The sequence below is a fragment of the Mus caroli genome, unplaced genomic scaffold (genome assembly GCF_978045245.1).
Source record: "Mus caroli unplaced genomic scaffold, Mus_caroli_1 scaffold_18, whole genome shotgun sequence".
Classification (NCBI taxonomy): domain Eukaryota; kingdom Metazoa; phylum Chordata; class Mammalia; order Rodentia; family Muridae; genus Mus; species Mus caroli.
The window spans coordinates 36,950,207-36,972,550 of NW_028227273.1; the positions used below are offsets into that span (position 1 = coordinate 36,950,207).

Genomic DNA, 22,344 nt, shown 5'->3' on the forward strand with positions numbered 1-22,344 from the left:
ACAACTTCAGAAAAGTGGCTTGATATAAAACTATCTCAAACAAATCAGTAGCCTTCCTCTACTCAAAGAATAAAAAGGCTGAGAAAGACATTAGGGAAATGATACCCTTCAAAATCATCATAAATAATATAAAATACTTTGGTGTGCTCTAACCAAGCAAGTGAAATATCTGTATGACAAGAATTTCAAGTCTCTGAAGAAAGAAATCAAAGAAGACCTCAGAAGATGGAAAGATCTCCCATGCTCATGGATTGGCAGGATTGATATAGTAAAATTGGTAATCTTTCTGAAAGCAATCTACAAATTCAATGCAATTCTCATCAAAATTCCAACTCAATTATTCATGAAGTTAGAAAGAACAATTTGTAAATTCATTTGGAATAACAAAAAACCCAGGAGAGCAAAAATTATTCTCAACAATAAAAGTACTTCTGAGGGAATCACCATTGCTGGCCTCAAGCTGTATTACAGAACAATAGTGATAAATACTGCCTGGTGTTTGTACAGATACTGACAAGAAGATCAGTGGAATACAATTGAAGACCCAAAAATGAACCCACACACTTACAGTCACTTGATCTTTGATAAAGGACCTAAAACCATTCAGTGGAAAAAGGCTGCATTTTTAACAAATGGTGTGGGTTCAACTGGTGTTCAGCATGTAGAAAAAAGCAAATCAACCCATTCTTATCTCCTTGTACAAAGCCCAATTCCAAGTAGATCAAGGACCTCCACATACAACCAGATACACTGAAACTGAAAGAGGAGAAATTGGGGAAGAGCCTTGAACACATTGGCACAGGGCAAAATTTCCTGAACAGAACAATGGCTTATGCTCTAAGATCAAGTATTGACAAATAGGACCTAATAAAACTTCTGTAAAGCTTCTGTAAGGCAAAGGACACTGTCAATAGGACAAACAGGCAACAAACAGATTGGGAAAAGTTCTTTACCAATCCTTCATCTGATAGAGGGCTAATATCCAACATATACAAGGAATTCAAGAAATCAGACTCCAGAGAATGAAATAACACCATTAAAAATGGGGTACAGAGCTGAACAAAGAATTCTCAACTAAGGAATACTGGATGGCCGAGAAGTACCTAAAGAAATGTTCATTATCCTTAGTCATCAGAGAAATGCAAATCAAAGCAATCCTCATACCAGTCAAAATGGCTAAGATCAAAACCTTAGGTGACAGCAGATTCTGGCAAAGATGTGAAGAAAGAGGAACATTTCCCCATTGCTGGTGGGATTGCAAGCTGATACAACCACCCTGGAAATCAGTTTGGCAGTTCCTCGGAAAATTGGACATAGTACTACCTGAGGACCCAGCTATACCACTCCTAGGCATATATTCAGAAGATGCACCAACATGTAATAAGGACATGTGCTCCACTATGTTCATAGCAGCCTTATTTATAACAGCCATGAACTAGAAAGTACCCAGCAGTCCCTCAACAGAGGAGTGGATGCAGAAAATGTGGTACATTTACACAATAAAATACTACTCAGCTATTAAAAATTATGAATTCATGGAATTCTTAAGCAAATGGATAGAATTATAAAGTATCATCCTGAGTAAGGTAACCCAATCACAAAAGAATATGCATGGTATGCATTCACTGACAAGTTGATATTAGCCAAAAAGTTCCAAATAACCAAGCTATAATTCACAGACCACATGAAGCTGAAGAAGGAAGAGTAAAGTTTTGGTGCTTTGGTTCTTCTTAGAAAAACAAAATACTCACAGGAGCAAATATGGTGACAAAGTGTAGAGCCGTGACTGAAGGAAAGGCCATCCAGAGTCTGTCCCACCTGGGGATTCATCCCATATACAGTTAACAGACACTATTGTGGATGCCAAAAAGTGCATGCTGCAAGGAGTCTTATATGGCTGTCTTCTGACAGACCCTGCCAGAGCCTTACAAATACAGAGGCAGATGCTAGTAGCTAACCATTGGACTGAGCATAGAGTCCCCAATAGAGGGGTTAGAGAAAGGACTGAAGGAGTTGAAGCAGATTATAAAACCACAGGAGGAATAACAATATCAATCATTCAGTCCTCCCCCAGAGTTCCCAGGGGGACTAAGCCATCAAGAAAGGAGTGCACATGGCTACAGCTGCTTACCTTGCAGAGGATGGCCTTGTCATGCATCAAAGGAGAGGTCCTTGGTCCTGTGAAGGCAAGATAGGTGCCCCAGTGTAGGGGAATTGAAGGTAGGGAGGTGAGTGTGGATGGGTGACTGGAGAAACACACTCATAGAGGCAGGGGGAAGGAGGATGGGATAGGGATTTTCTGGGGGGGGGGCACAAAACCAGGAAATGGGATAGGATTTGAAATGTAAATAACGAAAATATCCAATAAAAAAAGCATGAAATTGGAAAACGGACGACTGAACTATGTAATCCATTGTTTCAACTGACCACAGAGTAAGGGAAGTGTTTGGTAACCAATGCAAACCTCATGTGTGCAAACACACTCCAGAAAAGTACAGAAATCACCAAGCATCATACCATCCAGGTGTAGGTTATATTGGTAAAAGACTATATGATCCCTGTAAACTTGAAATACAAAATTAATCTGAAGAAGATGCAAAATAGTCAGAGGAAAGTGAAAGGCTGGTGTATCTGTGTCTTTCCTGGTTGCTGTGACAAGATAGCTGACAGGAAGCAGTGTTAAGGAAGAACATGTACTCTGAGTCAGACTTTGAGGTCATGCAATTCCTCATCATGGATTCGGTAATGGGAGGCGGTTCTTCACACTGAATGAACTTCAGGGACAAAAATGGAGAAGAGCATGAGAGAAAGGAGGTCCAATGACAGGCCCAAATAAGAATCCAGCTCAATAAGAGATCTGGGGCCCTGACACTATTACTAATACTATTACTAATTACTTTGGTGTGCTTACAGACTGGAGCCTAGCATGGCTGCCCTCTGAGAGACCCAACAAGCAGCTGAAAGAGTCAGATACAGATACTAGCACCCAATCAGTGACTGGAAACAGGGGACCCTTGTGGTTGAATTGGGGAAAAGCTGGAAGAAGCTGAGGTGGAGGAAAGTCCCATGGGAAGACCTGCAGTCTCAACTTACCTGGACCCCTGAGATCTCTCAAAAACTGAGACACCAACCAGGCAGCATACACCAGCTGATATCACGCTGTTCCCCCTCCCCCCTTACACATATACAGCAGAGAACTGCCTGGTCTGGCCTCAGTGAGAGAAGATACACCTAACTCTTGAGTCCCCAGGGAGTGCTGTGGCCTGGTGGGGTGGGTGTAGAAGGGTGGGTATATCATCTTGGAGACTAGGGCAGGAGGAGGTATGGGAAGGGGAGCTGTCAGAGGCAACAAGTAAGGGGCTAAAATCTGGTCTGTAAAAAAGGATTAAAGCATATAAATAAATAAATTTTAAAAAGAAAGTGAAGAAACTGAGATGAGCACTAGCATAACATTCATTGCTTCTTCTCATTATAAATGCCATGTGACTACCAACCTCAGGCTCCTACAGCTCTGAACCCCTTGCCTTGATAGATGGCAACCTGGAACCATAAACAAAAATGAGACTTTTCTCATTCATATTGCTTTGGTCAATAGAACTTTACCACAAAACATTGAGCAAAAGAAAGTAGGATAGCCAATGACACCGTCTTACAAACAACTAGGTTTTTGTTATCATGTTTTCATATTGTCAAAGATGATGTAACAGACTCTGCTCTAAAACCGTCAAAATTCCAATAGAGGGAAGAACACAATGAACCTTTACCTCTGATCCTCCAATTGCCCTTGGTATAGAGCTATACAGAAGACATGACCTAGATGTAATGTTATAATTCTGAATAGGCACAGGACAGTGATTTAAGCCCTAATAGTCTGGGTACAGTAAGGTGGTAGAAACACTCACTGGTTAGAATTAGCAAATCTCATTTTTATTCACGAGTAAAGGAAAATATGTCCTACCCAGATGCTGCCTTCCTGCGTGTACTGTTGCCAGTTGTGCCCTGTGTCACTGAACATCAGGCGATAGCTTGTCACCCAGTCAGAGCTCCCATATCTTCCCTGGGTAGCCACAGCTGTAATCTCCACTCTGTTTCCCAGGTCCATTTGGAGCCACTGCTGGGCATTAGAATCTGCTGGGGACCAACCACCAGTTCCTGGAATAGGATGAAAGAGATAATTTAAATAATGTCTTAGAAAGTCACCATTTCCTATGCCAAAGACCAATGGAACTCTGTTTAATTAAGGCACAGTTGCTGCCTCTGAACTTAAACTCCTAGTACTGTTAGAATAAATTTTCCATTCTGTATCCCAGGGCTCAAGGTTGAGGGAAAGTGTGGTGTTTATGGTGTCTCCCTCCTTTTCCAAATTCTTTCTTCTACAATTCCTTTCTCTTTTGCTCCTTCTTTACATTCTCTGTCCAAATCTGTGCTGTGAAACTACAAGGGGACCTGTATCTCACTCTTGGTACAACACTGAAAGAAGACACTCATGGAGCCCTACATGGGCATCATTTGCTCTTTTAACTTTTATTTTCCATGAGGAGAATGCTGGGTGAAGTGGAAAAAAAAGTTCAAAAAAAAACATGTGAGAGACCTTCACAGAAGAAAGACAGATGTTAGAATATTGACACAGGGTACAAAATGTACTAGGAGGTGCTCATAGAGGCCTTTCAAAGGCAGAGCCAGTTAAGCTGAAAAGTGAGTGTTAAAGGAATGGCCTGACATGGTTCCTACCCATGGAACAGAACTGGCAGGACATGGGCCTCCGTGAGTGTTGATGGTTGATGTAGGCATAGGCCTGTTTGTATAATAATTTATGTATATTCGTGTTCTTTCTTTGATGAATGCCCTCTCTGCCAAGTTAATTATTACATGATAATCAGAGACAATGAGTGTCTGGAAAGTGATAGTATGGTTAAAGTCTCAGCAAATGGGTAATTGCTTAGACCATCAATACAACCCTTAAGTTGTGGGAAATAACTCTGAAAACATGAGTTCAAAAGTACTTAATTTCACAATTATGTAAAATATAAGGATGCAATATGAATTGTATAAGGAGATTCATAAATCTAAAAGAACAGAAGCAACTGCCCTATGAATCAGCTTGTCAGAAAGATACTAAGGAAGGATATAAAGAGATTTAGGGGTTTCTTATCACAGAACAAATTCTCACCCATCTAGCGTATTGTCATTGCTTAACAAAGGCACACAGATCTCTGAATTCTTTTGTAATGTTAAAAAAAAAAGTCCTTGCTGTCTGTTTCCTTCTAAGAATCAAGAGACTGGGATCATTAGATCTTGATTCATGGAACAGTCCTAAGGAAACCTGGAGTAATGACTGAATTGGTAATAAATAAAAACTGGGTTTTTGATCTGCAAAAGATGAGCTATCCAGAGAGTTTTTGGTACTGTAAGAGAAAGCTGTCCCAAGGATAGAGCAATCTGGAAATATGTCTCAAGCAAAATATAGGCCAACAGCTTGATACCCACAATTTGACTTCAAGTCATTTGTTTTGCTGCACCCACATGCCTTCTCTCAGGAACCACTTTCAAAGCTGTGGCTGGTTCTTGGCACCTGAGACCAGGATAGCCATGCCTAGATGGAGGGAAATGGACAGTATGGAAATTACCCATGCATAGGGAACAGAAGAGGGAATGTTATATACACAATCACAGAACATGAATAAGCCTGTCACATTTTATGTATAACCCACTCTACCAAGACTTACAAGGACGTTGCAACAGTTGCTTGGCTCCAAGATTATTCATGAAAATTGAACTTTGTGCACCCTCAATATTCATTCTCATGGAAGTTGAAGACTCGTGCCTTAAGGTTTTTGTCTCTATCTCAAATAGTAAAAAAAAAAAAAATAAATAAATAAATCTTTATAAACATTTACTGACTACTGAATTTTTAAGTACTCTAGAATATTATACTTTGTTTAATATGTTTGTCATTGAAAGGAGAAAACAGAAGGCATAGAGGTTAAAGAAAAGTCTATTTCTATGCTTGAGTCCTTAGTCATGTGGTCATAGCTGTAATACCATGGAAAGCTAAAAAAATAAGTATTCCTCCGATTCATACACGCCACCCACACCTACACATGTGTAGCCCTTGTGCTAAAGAAAGTGTGAATAATGAGGGGAATTGTAGAGTGCCTTCGAGGATAAACAGGAATGTGGTAAAAATCAACTATTTTGCTGGCTCATTTGCTCAGAACAGGAGGAAAGAGTAGATTAAATAGATTAAGAGAAATATTCATCTTTCTTTTTAAAGCTTGCATGCTCATTCTCATGATGCTCGTGTGTACCTCCCACCAAATCAAAATGTATTTGCTCAAACCTCATTTTGGTAGCTCAGGGACCTTCTATATTTTGATCCCCACTGCACATTCACTCTAGCCTAGGAGTCGTAGCTAAGGAACACTGTGTATCATGGTTCCCAGTGAACAGTCCCTTAACACATGGGACTGAATATGTTGACAATGTATCTGGGGGAAGAAAGGCAGAAACCTTCCTCATCTTAAGATGTGTAGGGTGTGGGGAGTGTCTTCCAGCATTAGCTAGTCTCCAGTATTCTTGTTTGATGAGCTTCTTATCATTTCCACCAATTAAATGAGATTTGAAGCAGATATGGAGAAAGGCCCCTGATTGCAATCTACTCAGAAATGTGTCCTGCTTAGTGATCAGTATGTCACAAATAAGGTAGATACTGTATTATACATGTGCTATACATTTATATGTGTGGGTGGTGTGTGTAGAGGGGAGGGGTAACTGACTTTTAGCTCTCTATAGTATTACAACCATTATTGTGCAGAACTATTGCTGGGAAAGGTATTGAGTGTCTGTACCATCATGTGGATGCTCTTGTAAGACCGAACAAATCCACAGTGGGGATAAGAATCAATACTTATTGTGATCCAGCCACCATATGCTGGAATTTACAGTATTCAGTATGCTTTTACTCCCTGTACAATGTCCTATAACAGAAATAACATCCATCTCATGACAGTGGAAAGAAGAGATACAAAAAGTAAAAACAAAACCAACACAACAACAACAACAACAACAACAAACTGGACAGCAATGATACAAACCATTAAGGGAAATTCAACTCCTTGAGATTACTTTGTAACAGAAAATAATATATCTAATCCCCAGAAAATTCCAGGCTGAGGATCTGACTCAGTGTGAAAGGGGCTTGCTCCCAAGCCTGACCAGCTGACTTAAATATCGAGAGCCACATGGTAAAAAGAGGATACTAATTCTAATAAGTAGTTTCAAATGAATACACACACACACCAAAAGTTAGAATGCTAGTGGTATGAAAAGCGAACTGAAGAGAGTAGAACAGGAAGGGTACAATGGGGTGGAAGGTGGGAGGGTAGCATAGAGGAGTAAGTATAGAAAAGCACCATGACACGTTGAAAATGCTGCATCAAAAGCTATAACTGATGAAGGTTCCTACAATATATAAATACACATATACAAAAAGAGTTTGACTACAGTTAGCCTATAGTGGGAGGTAATATCTACCCACATACAATACACCTTGAAATAAAAAAATACTCATGCTATGGATTGGTTATCTGTATGTTAATTGTTATTTTTGTCATTAGGATCTCATACTCCTCTAGAAAATAAAAGCTATAACCATTGTTCTTGGTTATCTTCCAGATATTGAAGGCAAGAAACTGTTGTTGAAGTCACAATATAGTTGAGTCATAGGGTGTTGGGAAATCAACTTTGTACTGATCTAGAAGCTTTATTCCTATGGACTAACATCCATAATGCTGGAAAGTGCTATTTACACAACCAGAGGAAGAACTGTAGTCATCAGTCTGAACTAACTGGGAATCATGTTAGCTATAGTAAAGACTGTCTTGTCAAGGACCACTGGTTTAGTCATGGCATGAATGCCATGGGAGTAATAAACTACTTTATGATTGAACAGAAGTTCTGTTCAAGAAGTCCTAATCGAAGCATGGCTCTTTTAACTGATAAAACATATAACCATGATTTAAATCCCAGTCTACATGATGTAACTCATGCCTGCTACTGTTAGCAGGGCAAGAACCTGTGGCTGGCTTGATCACAGGCTCTACAGGAGAACATAATATTATTAATCTGCAAAGTGAATACAGTCATAAATTATTCCCTAATATCTTATCTTTATGCCCATAAATCAGTGCATTTTTGAACCCTCATAAGAAATGCTTATTTTTACAGCCGATGGAGATTCATACGGCGATTAAATCTGTGCAACATACAGAGAAAAGTAGTGGAGCACTCAGCTCTAAATAGGTCAGCTCTCTAAGACTCCCTCATCTCATGCCTTTGGCATCCTCTTGGAAGAAGATACAAAAAGGCCTTATGAGATAGAGGTAGTGAACTTTGATAAAATGGTGTTTGCCACACAAGATCTGTTCACTTATGAACTCATGGTTCTGTGTGTAAGACAAGGCCAATGCAGATAAAATCTCAGTCTACACAGGGAATGGGGTCATGAAATTCCACCTCTAGCTGAGGAATAAGTGATGGCTTTCATTGGAGGAACCACTAGATTATGTCAGGAATGGCCCATAAAAATCTATACATGCTTAGTAGATAGATTTATAGCCATGGCCATACAGAGAACACTAAGTTATTAAATACACTCAGTGGATTTTAAAAATCCACAGAGCAACAATATTGGCAATACAAAATGTAAAAAAAAAATGTATGAAGGTGGGAGATATAAATAGTATGGGCATAGAAAAAGGACTGGAGTGGAGGAAAAAGAGGTAGCTTTGATCAAAATATACTGTGTGTATGTCTCAGTCAATAATAAAGAAAAACAAATTAAATAAAGGTTAATATTCATGGGAGGAAGCCCTGAGTATCCTGATATATCAGCCCCAGAAATACATGTGTGCTGTTCCTACTGTGTTTCTTACCACACCCAAAAGTCCCAACCACTCCTGCTGCCTATCTGCTAACTCTTAGAACTGAAAGAGATGCAAGATTTATTTTCCTAGGAAACCCAAACTAATTCTGGAACCATTCATCATGTCCAGTCTCTCCTGCTGCTCATTTTAAAGGCTTCATTGATCTTTAAAAAAATAAAAATTTCAAAGTGGTTTTAAGTAGAATCACCTGAAAAACACTAAATCTTGATAGGAAATTAATGTATGATGTTACTTTTTTTTCTGAGTAAAGAAAGGCTGATTTGTATGTTTGTGTTTTTTACAATTTTCCTTTATTATATCTGTATAGTAAATAACTATATAAAATAAATAATAAACCTATTATGGGCAGAATAATGTAGGGCTTTGGCTCTTTTATTAGTGGTGTTCACTAGTTTGAAATGAACATTTCCAATCCTTCATAATTTCCCTTTATTGTCAAGAGTCCCCAGCTGAACTACTTGTTCACAATTTAGAATTTTTCCTTTTTACAATTATTTATATATCAGTTTAAGTTATATTAAAATATAAGAAAGCAGTTCTAGAGTGATGATTCAACAGGTAAATTGCTTGTTGTGCAGTAGCTGAGTTTATATCCTGGTATACATGCTAAACCTGGAGATAGGTGGTGGCCAGGTTGTAATCTTAGTGCACATGAAGTGGTGACAAGGGAATCCCAAGCAAACTAGCAAGCAGGAGTAGCAGAGTCACTCAGCACTTGGGTCAATGAAAAATTCTACATCCAATAAAACAGAGAATGACTGAACAGAAGTTATTGAGCCTTGTCTTAAATTTCACACCTAGATTTTAAAAACTAAGATATTACCCCAGCTCTCAACTATAATTTAATCCCTAATATAAATCTTAGAAGGAAAAGATTTTTAAGACTTGTGCCTTCCCATACATCATACAGAAGTCTCTTGAACAACAAACACTTTTCCATGAATGTAGGTGGAATTAGCAGGGAGGATAAGTCAGAGGCCCAGTTATAATATACTTGGTGGCTCTACAAGCCAAGATTCCAAATTGCTTTATGGACAAGTCTATTTTGTGAATAAAGCATAGTAATAAATAAACAGATGACTTGGGGCTGGGAAGGTGGGTCACTCAGTGCAGCACTTGCCTTGCAAACATGGACACTTGAGTTCAAACCCCAGCACCCATATTAACATGCAGAGCATCGTGATGCACAGCTGCAGTCATCTCTGGGAAGAAGGATACAGGTGTATTACTAAGGCTCACTGGCAAGAGTACTTGATAAATTGCAGAAATTTTAGTTAGAGAATATTTGATTATTGTACAAAGAAAACATAATTATTAGCAAAATATGAAAGCTGAGATAGAGATAGAGATAGAGTTAGAGATAGAGATAGAGAGAGAGAGAGAGAGAGAGAGAGAGAGATAGAGATAGAGATGATAGAGATAGAGAGAGAGAGAGAGAGAGAGAGAGAGAGATAGAGATAGAGATAGAGATAGAGATAGAGATAGAGATAGAGATAGAGATAGAGATAGAGATAGAGATAGAGATAGAGATAGAGATAGAGATAGAGATGATAGAGATAGAGATAGAGATAGAGATAGAGGTAGAGGTAGAGGTAGAGGTAGAGGTAGAGGTAGAGGTAGAGGTAGAGGTAGAGGTAGAGGTAGAGGTAGAGATAGAGAGAGAGAGAGAGAGAGAGAGAGAGAGAGAGAGAGAGAGAGAGAGAGAGAGAGAGAGAGAGATACAGATATAATGTGTCTAATGCAGTTAGGTGTGTCCTCAAGTGGTGCAATTTGATGTACCTCTAAATGCCTCCATAGCTAAGAATACTAAAGAATGCAAAGGTCTTGCCTATTTTAAGATAAGTTGCTTGGGGTATTTGCTTTATGACTGAAGCCACAGTGACCTGGGTGAACTTGAGCTAGTCCAGTATGAACGTGAAATGGTTCAGCACTACTGCCTTGGCTTGGAGCCTCAGTCTTCCATGACTGTGACATGGTTCAGCTGCCAATATGTAGGAGACTTTTTTGACAATTGTACCTTTGATAGAATTCTCTCTATCCATGTCCCTTTCTCTTTCCCTCTCCCTGTTCCTCTTTCCCTTTCTTCCTACCTCCTTTTTGACATAGAAAGGGCTTTATAGAAGGAGCAAAGAGTAAGAGATAGGGATTTCCTCTTTGGGCTTATAGGAACAACAGAGAAGCAGATGGCAGGATAGAGTTAAAACAGTGTTCCACAAAAGAATGCTTGCTAAGCAACCTTCTTAGGCTTGGAGGAGTTCAGAGAAAGGTAAAATGACATTGGTAAGTAGAATGACAAAGAGAGAAAGAGATTTCTGAAGAGATAGTAGTTTAGTTGTAGAATTAGGGTTGTAAATAGATACTCTGTGTACAGTTCAAAAAATAAAGTTACCATGCTGAACTAGCAAGTTTTACCTCAGTTTACACCTCATGTGTCTTTATTGGTATAAGTATTAGATAATTTAAATGGTTACAAGTTTCAGGCCATAGAAAAAGCCTGTCAATAATAATTATTATTAACAACAACAACAACAATAATAATAATAATAATAAGTAATAGTAGTAGTAGGAAGGTAGATGGAATCTGAATAATGACACGTGGTTGTTTATTGACACACACATTGACACATCTAAACACACATACATCATACACATGAGAGACCTTTCTATGACCATACCTCTGCATCATGTGTCTAAGATACATTATACTCACATGCACCTGCACCTGCAAAATTCAGCAGGGCACCTGCTTCTCTCTTCATAGAACTCAACTCCATATGAAATAGTATCTGGGCTGAGCAAAGACCCCTAAGGCTGGGTTGCTGTTGGATAAAACATGCACATGATTCTTGTGCTACTGGGCCTGTATGGTATAGCAAGATGCTACATGTGACAGTCACCCATGTACCACAGTTCCAGTTTAGGGACTAGCAAAGCTCCAGAGGAAAACTAAGTGGAAACTTCACCAAATACTCATTGCAATTATTAAAAAGATGGAAATCCCATAGATTATACTGGAAAGCTGGCTCACTTTTTGCTGTTCTGGAGGACTCAAGGTGGGTTCCAAGAAACTATATCTAGCAGCTCACAGGCACCTTTAAATTCAGCTCCATGGTATCCCATGCCTTATTCTGCCTGTGGTAGACAAGAACACATACGCACATAGACACTGGAGTACTTGACTAGTACGCATGAGGTCCTAGGTTCTTGTCTGCAGGAAACACACACACAGAGAGAGAGAGAGAGAGAGAGAGAGAGAGAGAGAGAGAGAGAGAGAGAGAGAGAGAGAGAGAGAGAGAGAGAGAAACAGACAGACAGAGAGACAGAGACAGAGAGACAGAGAGACAGAGACAGAGAGAGAGCAAGGGAGGGGCATATACATATATACATATGTTAAAATCACAAAAACAAAGCTTGCTGTAACAAATCATTTAGTTGCAACTGTGGTATATTATTTTTAATATTTTTATTACGTATTTTCCTCAATTACATTTCCAATGCTATCCCAAAAGCCCCCCATACCCTCCCCTCTACTTCCCTACCCACCCATTCCCATTTTTTGGCCCTGGCGTTCCCCTGTACTGGGGCATATAAAGTTTGCATGTCCAATGGGCCTCTCTTTCTACTGATGGCCGACTAGGCCATCTTTTGATACATATGCAGCTAGAGTCAAGAGCTCCCGGGTACTGGTTAGTTCATAATGTTGTTGCACCTAGAGGGTTGCAGATCTCTTTAGCTCCTTGGATATTTTCTCTATCTCCTCCATTGGGGGCCCTGTGATCCATCCAATAGCTGACTGTGAGCATCCACTTCTGTGTTTGCTAGGCCCCGGCCTAGTCTCTCAAGAGACAGCTATATCAGGGTCCTTTCAGCAAATGCTTGCTATTGTATGCAATGGTGTCATCATTTGGAGGCTAATTATGGGATGGATCCCTGGATATGGCAGTCTCTAGATGGTCCATCCTTTTGTCTCAGCTCCAAACTTTGTCTCTGTAACTCCTTTCATGGGTGATTGTTTCCAATTCTAAGCAGATGCAGCCCCATGACTAATACTAATACAAGGTGCTATATGTTCTCCAGAGTAGGTAAGTAAGGGCACTTCTCACAGTGCAGGGTGTTTAAGAGGCACAGGACTCTCTCTGTTTTCTTTCTGATAATGACAAATAATAAACTACCAACCTCTGGACAAAGAAGAGATTAACAACCTGTTGTTTTTCTCTTATCTTTAAGTCACCATTTTTTAAATTAAATACTATCAACTGGTGAGCAAAAGCAGGCCTGACTGCTTAAAGCCTTCAAAATCTTAACACACTGAATTATATAAGACTGTTTAGAAATTATCTTATGTCTGGGGAGTGTGTTCATGCATGTAATCCCGGCACCCAAGAAGCTGAGGCAGAAGCATGGTCATAAGTTCAAAGCCAGCCAGAGCTGCAGACTAAAATAATGTGTCAAAAAGATAAGAAAAGGAAAGAAGGGAGAGGGGAGTAAAAGAACAGAAAGAAGGAAAAGTATAAGGAAATGGAACGAAGAGGAGAAATAGAAAAAACTGGAAGAAATAGTTCAGAATATTGATTTTATGATTAAAAGAAAAGGCTCGTTTCTCACACATTTCCTTGTTCATAAAACTTCATCACTTTTAATATTATCCCAAGATCCTTAGTCAATCAAATCTAAGGTAATTAAAACACAACAGTAAGAATTGAAACAACACAAGTTTTAGAAGTATTCTAGAATAATGCGTTCAACACTGGCATGAGCAAAGTCACTATGCAAACTGTTGATTCAGCAGTTTAGGAGAGTGTAAAATGAGATGTTAGACTACAGCTGCTGTTCAAGCCACAATGCCTACAGTTGCCTTTCTTTCTTACACGTATCCACAAGAAACCCACTGAGACATTGTTTGTCGGTCCCTAGCTAACTGACTTCTGGATGCTGAGATCTCTCTCTCCTGCAGAAGTGAGTTTATATATAAAAGGAGTATTAGTAGCCACACATCATGATTTTGCCTTAGAACTGAAGATCCTGGCTGCATGTATATTTGTGCTTTGAAACCCATTCTATCCTCAGATAAGATGATTCACAAGGCACCATATTGGTTCTTATTTCCTCTTCAAAGACTTTCTATACTGACATCTGTCCATCTATCCATAACATTAATAACTTCTAGTAACCACATGAATACATCATGCTGTTCTTCTTGAAGCCCTATTCCTCAAGATGCACTTGGATCCACTTGTGTGGGCCTTCCAGTGGAGAGCAATATGAGGACCAAAAGGGAAGACCATGTACAAGTGTCTGCTCTACCTGGGGTAGGCAAGAACAGGAAGACAAAAAAGTGCTGACCAAAAGGAACCTGAGATAGGTCACTGCTAGAAGATGATATGGGTTGGCCAATTTCTACAAATGTTACTTAGACCATTCTTCTTAAAAAAAAAAAAAAAAAAAAAGATTTATTCATTTATTATATGTAAGTACATTGTAGCTGTCTTCAGTCACTCCAGAAGAGGGCGCCAGATCTTGTTATGGATGGTTGTGAGCCACCATGTGGTTGCTGGGAATCGAACTCAGGACCTTCAGAAGAGCAGTCAGTGCTCTTAACTGCTGAGCCATCTCTCCAGCCCCTAGACCATTCTTCTTTTGTTTGGTTGTTTGTTAGTTTTTGAGACAGGGTCTTTAGCCCAGGCTATCCTCAAAGTGTCTGTGTTGCTGAGGATGACATTGAACTTCTGATTTTCTAGCTTCTACCTCCATTTTAAGTGCTAGAATTACAGGCATACTGCAATACTTCCTTGATTCAGTGCTGGGAAACAAAGCCTCCCATTTCTTCTTGTTGTTATAAGCACTTTACTGACTTACATCCCTAGTCCTGAACCTGTTTAAAAGGTACTAAACAATAATCATGCAGCTTCAACGAGTCCATGTGGGATCTGGAAGCTTTTACTAAGCAAGGAGATATGGGGGCACTACCATTATGGGGTCTTCAGTGTTCTAAGGCGAACCACACAAATGAACTGTAATTTCATAATTCTTTCCAAACCTATGTCTTCTTAGTCAAATGATTAAAAATGAGAGACTACTTTCAAAGACCTCCATGGATTCTTAGTGTATTGGCCAAGAAAGAAAGATTGTGTGTGTGTGTGTGTGTGTGTGTGTGTGTGTGTGTGTGTGTGTGTGCATATGTGTGTGTGTTTAGTTTGTAGTTTGTATGGTGTGGTCTGCTGTAGTTCCTGTACATTTTGTGGCGTGTGTGTGTGTGTGTGTGTGTGTATTGTATGATTTATACATTGTGTGGTGTGTGTGAATGTTTTGGGTGTGTTGGGAGGTGTATAGCTTGGTACTTGTGCTGTGACTGGTATGTATGTTATGTTGTACAGTGTATGAGTGTGTGCATGCATGCACACACATGTGTAAGTGTGTGTGTGTGTGTGTGTGTGTGTGTGTGTGTGTAGTGTGGTGTGTGTATGCATATTCTGTGCCAATATCCAGAGTTCTTTGTGTGGTATGGTATGGTTTGTGCATGTATTCTGTGACAAGACAGAAAGTCAAGAACACTAAGTCTTTTCATTCATCCATGAATCCTGCAAGCAGATAAAATGTTCATGTAAAACAGCCAAATTCTCCATTTAAACCAAATTGTCATAATAGAGGTATATGATTGGAACTTCTAAATGCAAGCTCTTAAAAATGTATACTTAAGTATGTGTCTAAGTTGATAGTTGCATGTGTGTGACATGCCTGTGAAGGCCATAAGATAGCATCACAACCAATGAACCTGGATTACAGATAGTTGTGGACCACCCATTATGACAGCCTGGAGTCTTCAGGAAGAGCAAATAAGTATTCTTAACCATTGAGCCATCTTTCCAGTCCTCCCACCATGATTTTTGTTCTTTTGAGGCAGGGTCTCTCAATGAGCTAAGACTTCACTGGTTTGGTTAGACTACATTACCAAGATGGGCCAGGAATCCTCTTGATTCTTTTTACCCTTCACAATGCTTGGGTTACTATGAACACTACCAGTCCTGAGTTTTTAGAAGGGTGATGAAGTCAGATCATCATATTTGTGAAACAAGCATTTAGTTAACTGAGCCATCTCCTTACACCATCAACTCTTATAAATAGCATCCCTATCTGTTTTGAGCAATCATGTGTGAAGGTTCTAGTGAATGACTAACGCATAAGAGGTACTCTTGAGTAGTCACAGAAGCATTGGCTATTTGTTAATTGTTCTAAAATATTAGCTTGTAATTCTGGTTGCATTTTTAAAACCTTCCACAGAATGTTTGTATATCCATCTAATCAATATACTGACTATGGATTTGGCACTATCACTGTATCACTAGAAAGGTGCCCAGGGAATTTAGACAGAGAGAGAGAGAGAGAGAGAGAGAGAGAGAGAGAGAGAGAGAGAGAGAGAGAACCAGGGTTTCAATTGCCTTTGAGCCTGGGTTTGCTTTTCTCTAAGAGGAGATGAGGCCCTGTGGATGGAGAGACTTGCCAGTCTATTGTACAATGTACTAGAGGAGAATTTCTAGCCTCTGCATACCAACTTCATAAAGCAACTTCTATTCGGTCTTCTCAGTTTGGACTCTAACTAAGAGAGAAAAGGAGTCATTCTATGTCTCTCTCTGTCTCTGTCTCTCTGTGTGTGTCTCTCTCTGTCTCTGTCTCTCTGTGTGTGTCTCTCTCTGTCTCTGTCTCTGTCTCTGTCTCTGTCTCTCTCTCTCTCTCTCTCTCTCTCTCCCTCTCTCTCATACACACACACACACACACACACACACACACACACACACACACATCTAATGTAGAGTACCTAGACTTCTCGCCAAGCCAGAAAAGGGGAGGCATGATTAATCACTGTAGAGAAACTGTCTTCTGTAAATATCTGTCTAGTAGAGAGGTAACTGATCTAAGTCTAGACCTCAGCATCTCCACAAATGGATAAGGAGTTTCTAGAGAATGCTGACATGGTATCACATAATTTGAGTAGAGGCAAGATTGTCTTGGGAAGCACTTATTGAACAGTATTAAAATATATCAACATGTGTTCCTTCCTGAAATAAAAATAGTACCTGCCTGCCTGACTCATAGCTTTCTGCCTATAGTAGAAATGTTCTTCTCAATATGGACCTATGATTTGGTTTTCCATATAACACTACAAGACAGGTGTTCATCCAGAGATGCCTAAGATATCCATCTACAGTATCATGTCTGGCATGTCAGCTCTGGTTGGTTAGTTTCAATTTTCTTCCTATTCTGTCCCTCTCCCAGCTTGGTTAATGAATCTGCCTGTTGTTATAGCAGTGGTGACCATGAATCCTGAAGTCAGTTGAGTTGAGTTCTGATCCAAGCATTTATCTTTTCCTACTATATGATATTAGGCAAACTATGCCATTGTCCTGAAGGTCAGCAAATCTGCTTGGTGGGGAAAGGTTATAATTTATACCTTACAATAACTATAGTTTTGCTATGGACTAATATGACATACATAAAACAATTAATAAAATTTGATACTAGCCTCAGCAGCAGCAGCAGACATCTTGATTCCTGGACTCTGCCAAGAGTATTCTGCAAAGGTGAAAGTGTGGACTACAGAAGCTAACAGCTTCGGAGGCCGAAGGAACACAGCTTCTGGGACAGGTCCTGTTTTGGGCTTCATCATCGGCCAGGAGGGAGGTGCCAGATATCTGTGCAACTTCCCTGTAAGAGGAGAGCTTGCCTGCAGAGAGTGCTCTGACAACTGAAACTCAGAGGAGAGAGCTAGTCTCCCAGGTCTGCTGATAGAAGCTAACAGAATCACTAGAGGAACAACCTCTAACCAGAGACAACTAAATCAACTAACTCCAGAGATTAGCAGATGGCGAAAGGTAAACCTAAGAATCTTACTAACAGAAACCAAGACCACTCACCATCATCAGAACCTAGCACTCCCACCTCGCCCAGTCCAGGGCAGCCCAACACACCCGAAAAGCGAGACCCGGATTTAAAAGCATATCTCATGAAGATGGTAGAGGACATCAAGAAGGGCTTTAATAACTCACTCAAAGAAATACAGGAGAACACTGCTAAACAGGTAGAAGACCTTAAAGAAGAAGCAAAAAAATTCAGTTAAAAATTTGCAGGAAAACACAACCAAACAGGTGATGGAATTGAATAAAACCATCCAAGACCTAAAAAGGGAAGTAGACACAATAAAGAAAACCCAAAGTTAGGCAACACTGGAGATAAAAAGCCTAGGAAAGAAATCTGGAACCATAGATGCGAACATCAGCAACAGAATACAAGAGACGGAAGAGAGAATCTCAGGTGCAGAAGATTCCATAGAGAACATCGGCACAACAATCAAATAAAATGGAAAATGCAAAAAGATCCTGAATCAAAACATCCAGGAAATCCAGGACACAATGAGGAACAAACCTACGGATAACAGGAGTAGATGAGAATGAAGATTTTCAACTCAAAGGACCAGCAAATATCTTCAACAAAATTATAGAAGAAAACTTCCCAAACCTAAAGAAAGAGATGCCCATGAACATACAAGAAGCCTACAGAACTCCAAATAGACTGGACCAGAAAAGAAATTCCTCCCAACACATAATAATCAGAACAACAAATGCACAAAATAAAGATAGAATATTAAAAACAGTAAGGGAAAAAGGTCAAGTAACATATAAAGGCAAGCCTATCAGAATTACACCAGAGTTTTCACCAGTGACTATGAAAGCCAGAAGAGCCTGGATAGATGTTATACAGACACTAAGAGAACACAAATGCCAACCCAGGCTACTATACACAGCCAAACTTTCAATTACCTTAGATGGAGAAACCAAAGTATTCCACGACAGAACCAAATCGACACTTTATCTTTCCATGAATCCTGCCCTTCAAAAGATAATAACAGAAAAAAAAAAACATTACAAGGAAGGAAACAATGTCATAGAAAAAGCAAGAAGGTAATGCCTCAACAAACCTAAAAGAAGACAGCCACAAGAACAGAATGCCAACTTTAACAACAAAAATAATAGGAAGTAACAATTACTTTTCCTTAATATCTCTTAATATCAATGGACTCAACTCCCCAATAAAAAGACATAGACTAACAGACTAGTAACACAAACAGGACCCAACATTTTGCTGCTTACAGGAAACTCATCTCAGAGAAAAAGATAGACACTACCTCAGAATGAAAGGCTGGAAAACAATTTTCCAAGCAAATGGTAAGAAGAAACAAGCTGGAGAAGCCATTCTAATATCTAATAAAATCGACTTCCAACCCAACGTCATCAAAAAAAGACAAGGAAAGGCACTTCATGCTCATCAAAGGTAAAATCCTCCAAGAGGAACTATCAATTCTGAATATCTATGCTACAAATACAAAGGCAGCCACATTCATTAAAGAAACTTTAGTAAAGCTCAAAGCACACATTGCACCTCACACAATAATAGTGGGAGACTTCAACACACCACTTTCACCAAAGGACATATCATGGAAACAAAAACTAAACAGGGACACAGTGAAAGTAACAGAAGTTATGAAACAAATGGATCTGACAGATATTTACAGAACATTTTGTCAAACAAAAGGATATACCTTCTTCTCAGAACCTCATGGTACCTTCTCCAAAATTGATCACATAATTGGTCAAAAACGAGCATCAAGATATACAAAAATATTGAAATTGTCCAATTCATCCTATCAGATCACCATGGACTAAGGCAGATCTTCAATAAAAAATAAATAATAGAAAGTCAACATTCACATGGAAACTGATCTTTGACAAGGGAGCTAAAACCATCCAGTGGGAAAAAGACAGCATTTTTAACGGATGGTGCTGGCAGAACTGGCGGTTATCATGTAGAAGAATGTGAATTGGTAGATTCCTATCTCCTTGTACTAAGGTCAAATCTAAGTGGATTAAGGAACTCCACATAAAACCAGAGACACTGAAACTTATACAGGAGAAAGTAGGGAAAACCCTCCAAGATATGGGTACAGGAGGAAAATTCCTGAATAGAACAGCAATATCTTGTGCTGTAAGATCGAGAATCGATAAATGGGACCTCATAAAGTTGAAAAGCTTCTGCAAGGCAAAAGACACTGTCAATAAGACAAAAAGACCACCAACAGATTGGGAAAGGATCTTTACCTATCCTAAATCAGATAGGGGACTAATATCCAATATATATAAAGAACTCAAGAAGGTGGACCCCAGAAAATCAAATAACCCCATTAAAAAATGTGGCTCAGAGCTGAACAAAGAATTCTCACCTGAGGAATACCGAATGGCATTTAAGCACCTGAAAAAATGTTCAACATCCTTAATCATCAGGGAAATGCAAATCAAAACAACCCTGAGATTCCACCTCACACCAGTCAGAATGGCTATGATAAAAAAAAAAAAAATTCAGGTGACAGCAGATGCTGGCAAAGATGTGGAGAGGGAGGAACACTCCTCCATTGTTGGTGGGATTGCAAGCTTGTACAACCACTCTGGAAATCAGTCTGGCAGTTCCTCAGAAAATTGATCATAGTACTACCAGAGGATCCCACAATACCTCTCCTGGTCATATATCCAGAAGATGTTCCAACTGGTAAGAAGGACGCATGCCATGCTATGTTCATAGAAGCTTTATTTATAATAATAGCCAGAAGCTGGAAAGAACCCAGGTGCCCCTCAACAGAGGAATGAATACAGAAAATGTTGTACATTTACACAATGGAATACTACTCAGCTATTAAAAAGAATGAATTTATGAAATTCCTAGGCAAATGGATGGACCTGGAGGGCATCATCCTGAGTGAGGTAACACAATCACAAAGGAACTCACACAATATGTACTCACTGATAAGTGGACATTAGCCCAAAAACTTAGGGTACCCAAGATATAAGATACAATTTGTTAAACGCATGAAACTCAAGAAGAACAAAGACCATAGTGTGGACACTTTGCCCCTTCTTAGAATTGGAAACAAAACACCCATGGAAGGAGTTACAGAGACAAAATTTGGAGCTGTTTAGAAAGGATGGACCATCTAGTGATTGACATATCCAGGGATCCATCCCATAATCAGCTTCCAAAAGCTGACACCATTGCATACACTAGCAAGATTTTGCTGAAAGGACCCAGATATAGCTGTCTCTTGTGAGACTATGCCAGGGCCTAGCAAACACAGAAGTGGATGCTCACAGTCAGCTATTGGATGGATCACAGGGCCTCCAATGGAGGAGCTAGAGAAAGTACCCAAGGAGCTAAAGGGAACTGCAACCCTATAGGTGGAACAACAATATGAACTAACCGGTACCCCGGAGCTCTTGTCTCTAGCTGCATATGTATCAAAAGATGGCCTAGTTGGCCATCACTGGAAAGAGAGGCCCATTGGACATGCAAACTTTATATGCCCCAGTACAGGGGAACGCCAGCGCCAAAAGGGGGATTGGGGGGATAGAGGAGTGGGGGGGTGGGTATGGGGGACTTTTGGGATAGCATTGGAAATGTAAATGAGGAAAATAACTAATAAAAAATTAAAAAAAAAACAGATGCCCCTCAACAGAGGAATGGATACAGAAAATGTGGTACATTTTCACAATGGAGTACTACTCAGCTATTAATAAGAATGAATTTATGAAATTCCTAGGCAAATGGATGGACCTGGAGGGCGTCATCCTCAGTGAGGTAACCCAATCACAAAAGAACTCACACAATATGTACTCACTGATATGTGGATATATTAACCCATAAATTCAGAATACCCAAGATATAAGATACAATTTGCTAAACGCATGAAACTCAAGAAGAACGAAGACCAAACTGTGAACACTTTGCCCCTTCTTAGAATTGGGAACAAAACACCCATGGAAGGAGTTACAGAGACAAAGTTTGGAGCTGTGATGAAAGGATGGACCATCTAGAGATTGCCATATCCGTCGGTTCATCCTGTAATCAGCTTCCAAACGCTGACACCATTGCATACACTAGCAAGATTTTGCTGAAAGGACCCAGATATGGCTCTCTTGTGAGACTAAGCCAGGGCCTGGCAAACACATAAGTGGATGCTCACTGTCTGCTATTGGATGGATCACAGGGCCCCCGAGAGAGGAGCTAGTGAAAGTACCCAAGGAGCTGAAGGGATCTGTAATCCTATAGGTGGAACAAAAATATGAACTAATCAATACCCTCCCTCCCCTCCCAGAGCTCCTGTCTCTAGCTGCATATGAATCAGAAGATGGCCTAGTCTGCCATCAGTGGAAAGAGAGGCCCATTGGTCGTGCAAACTTTATATGCCTCAGTACAGGGGAACGCCAGGGCCAAGAATTGGGATTGGGTGGGTAGGGGAATGGGTGGCGGATTGTGTGGGGGACTTTTGGGATAGCATTGGAAATGTAAATGAAATAAATCC

The 22,344-nt window shown here is 39.8% G+C and overlaps 1 protein-coding gene across 2 annotated transcripts in view; it reads right to left on the reverse strand.

The window, feature by feature from the left end:
• Nucleotides 1-22,344, reverse strand: part of LOC110312287 (contactin-associated protein like 5-3) — a 604,300-nt gene that overhangs the window by 484,766 nt on the left and 97,190 nt on the right. For both annotated transcript variants that reach the window (XM_085832770.1, XM_085832768.1), the window contains exon 3: nucleotides 3,959-4,152. In XM_085832770.1, the coding sequence (XP_085688896.1) occupies nucleotides 3,959-4,152 (194 nt within the window). The remainder of the gene's footprint in view (nucleotides 1-3,958; nucleotides 4,153-22,344) is intronic.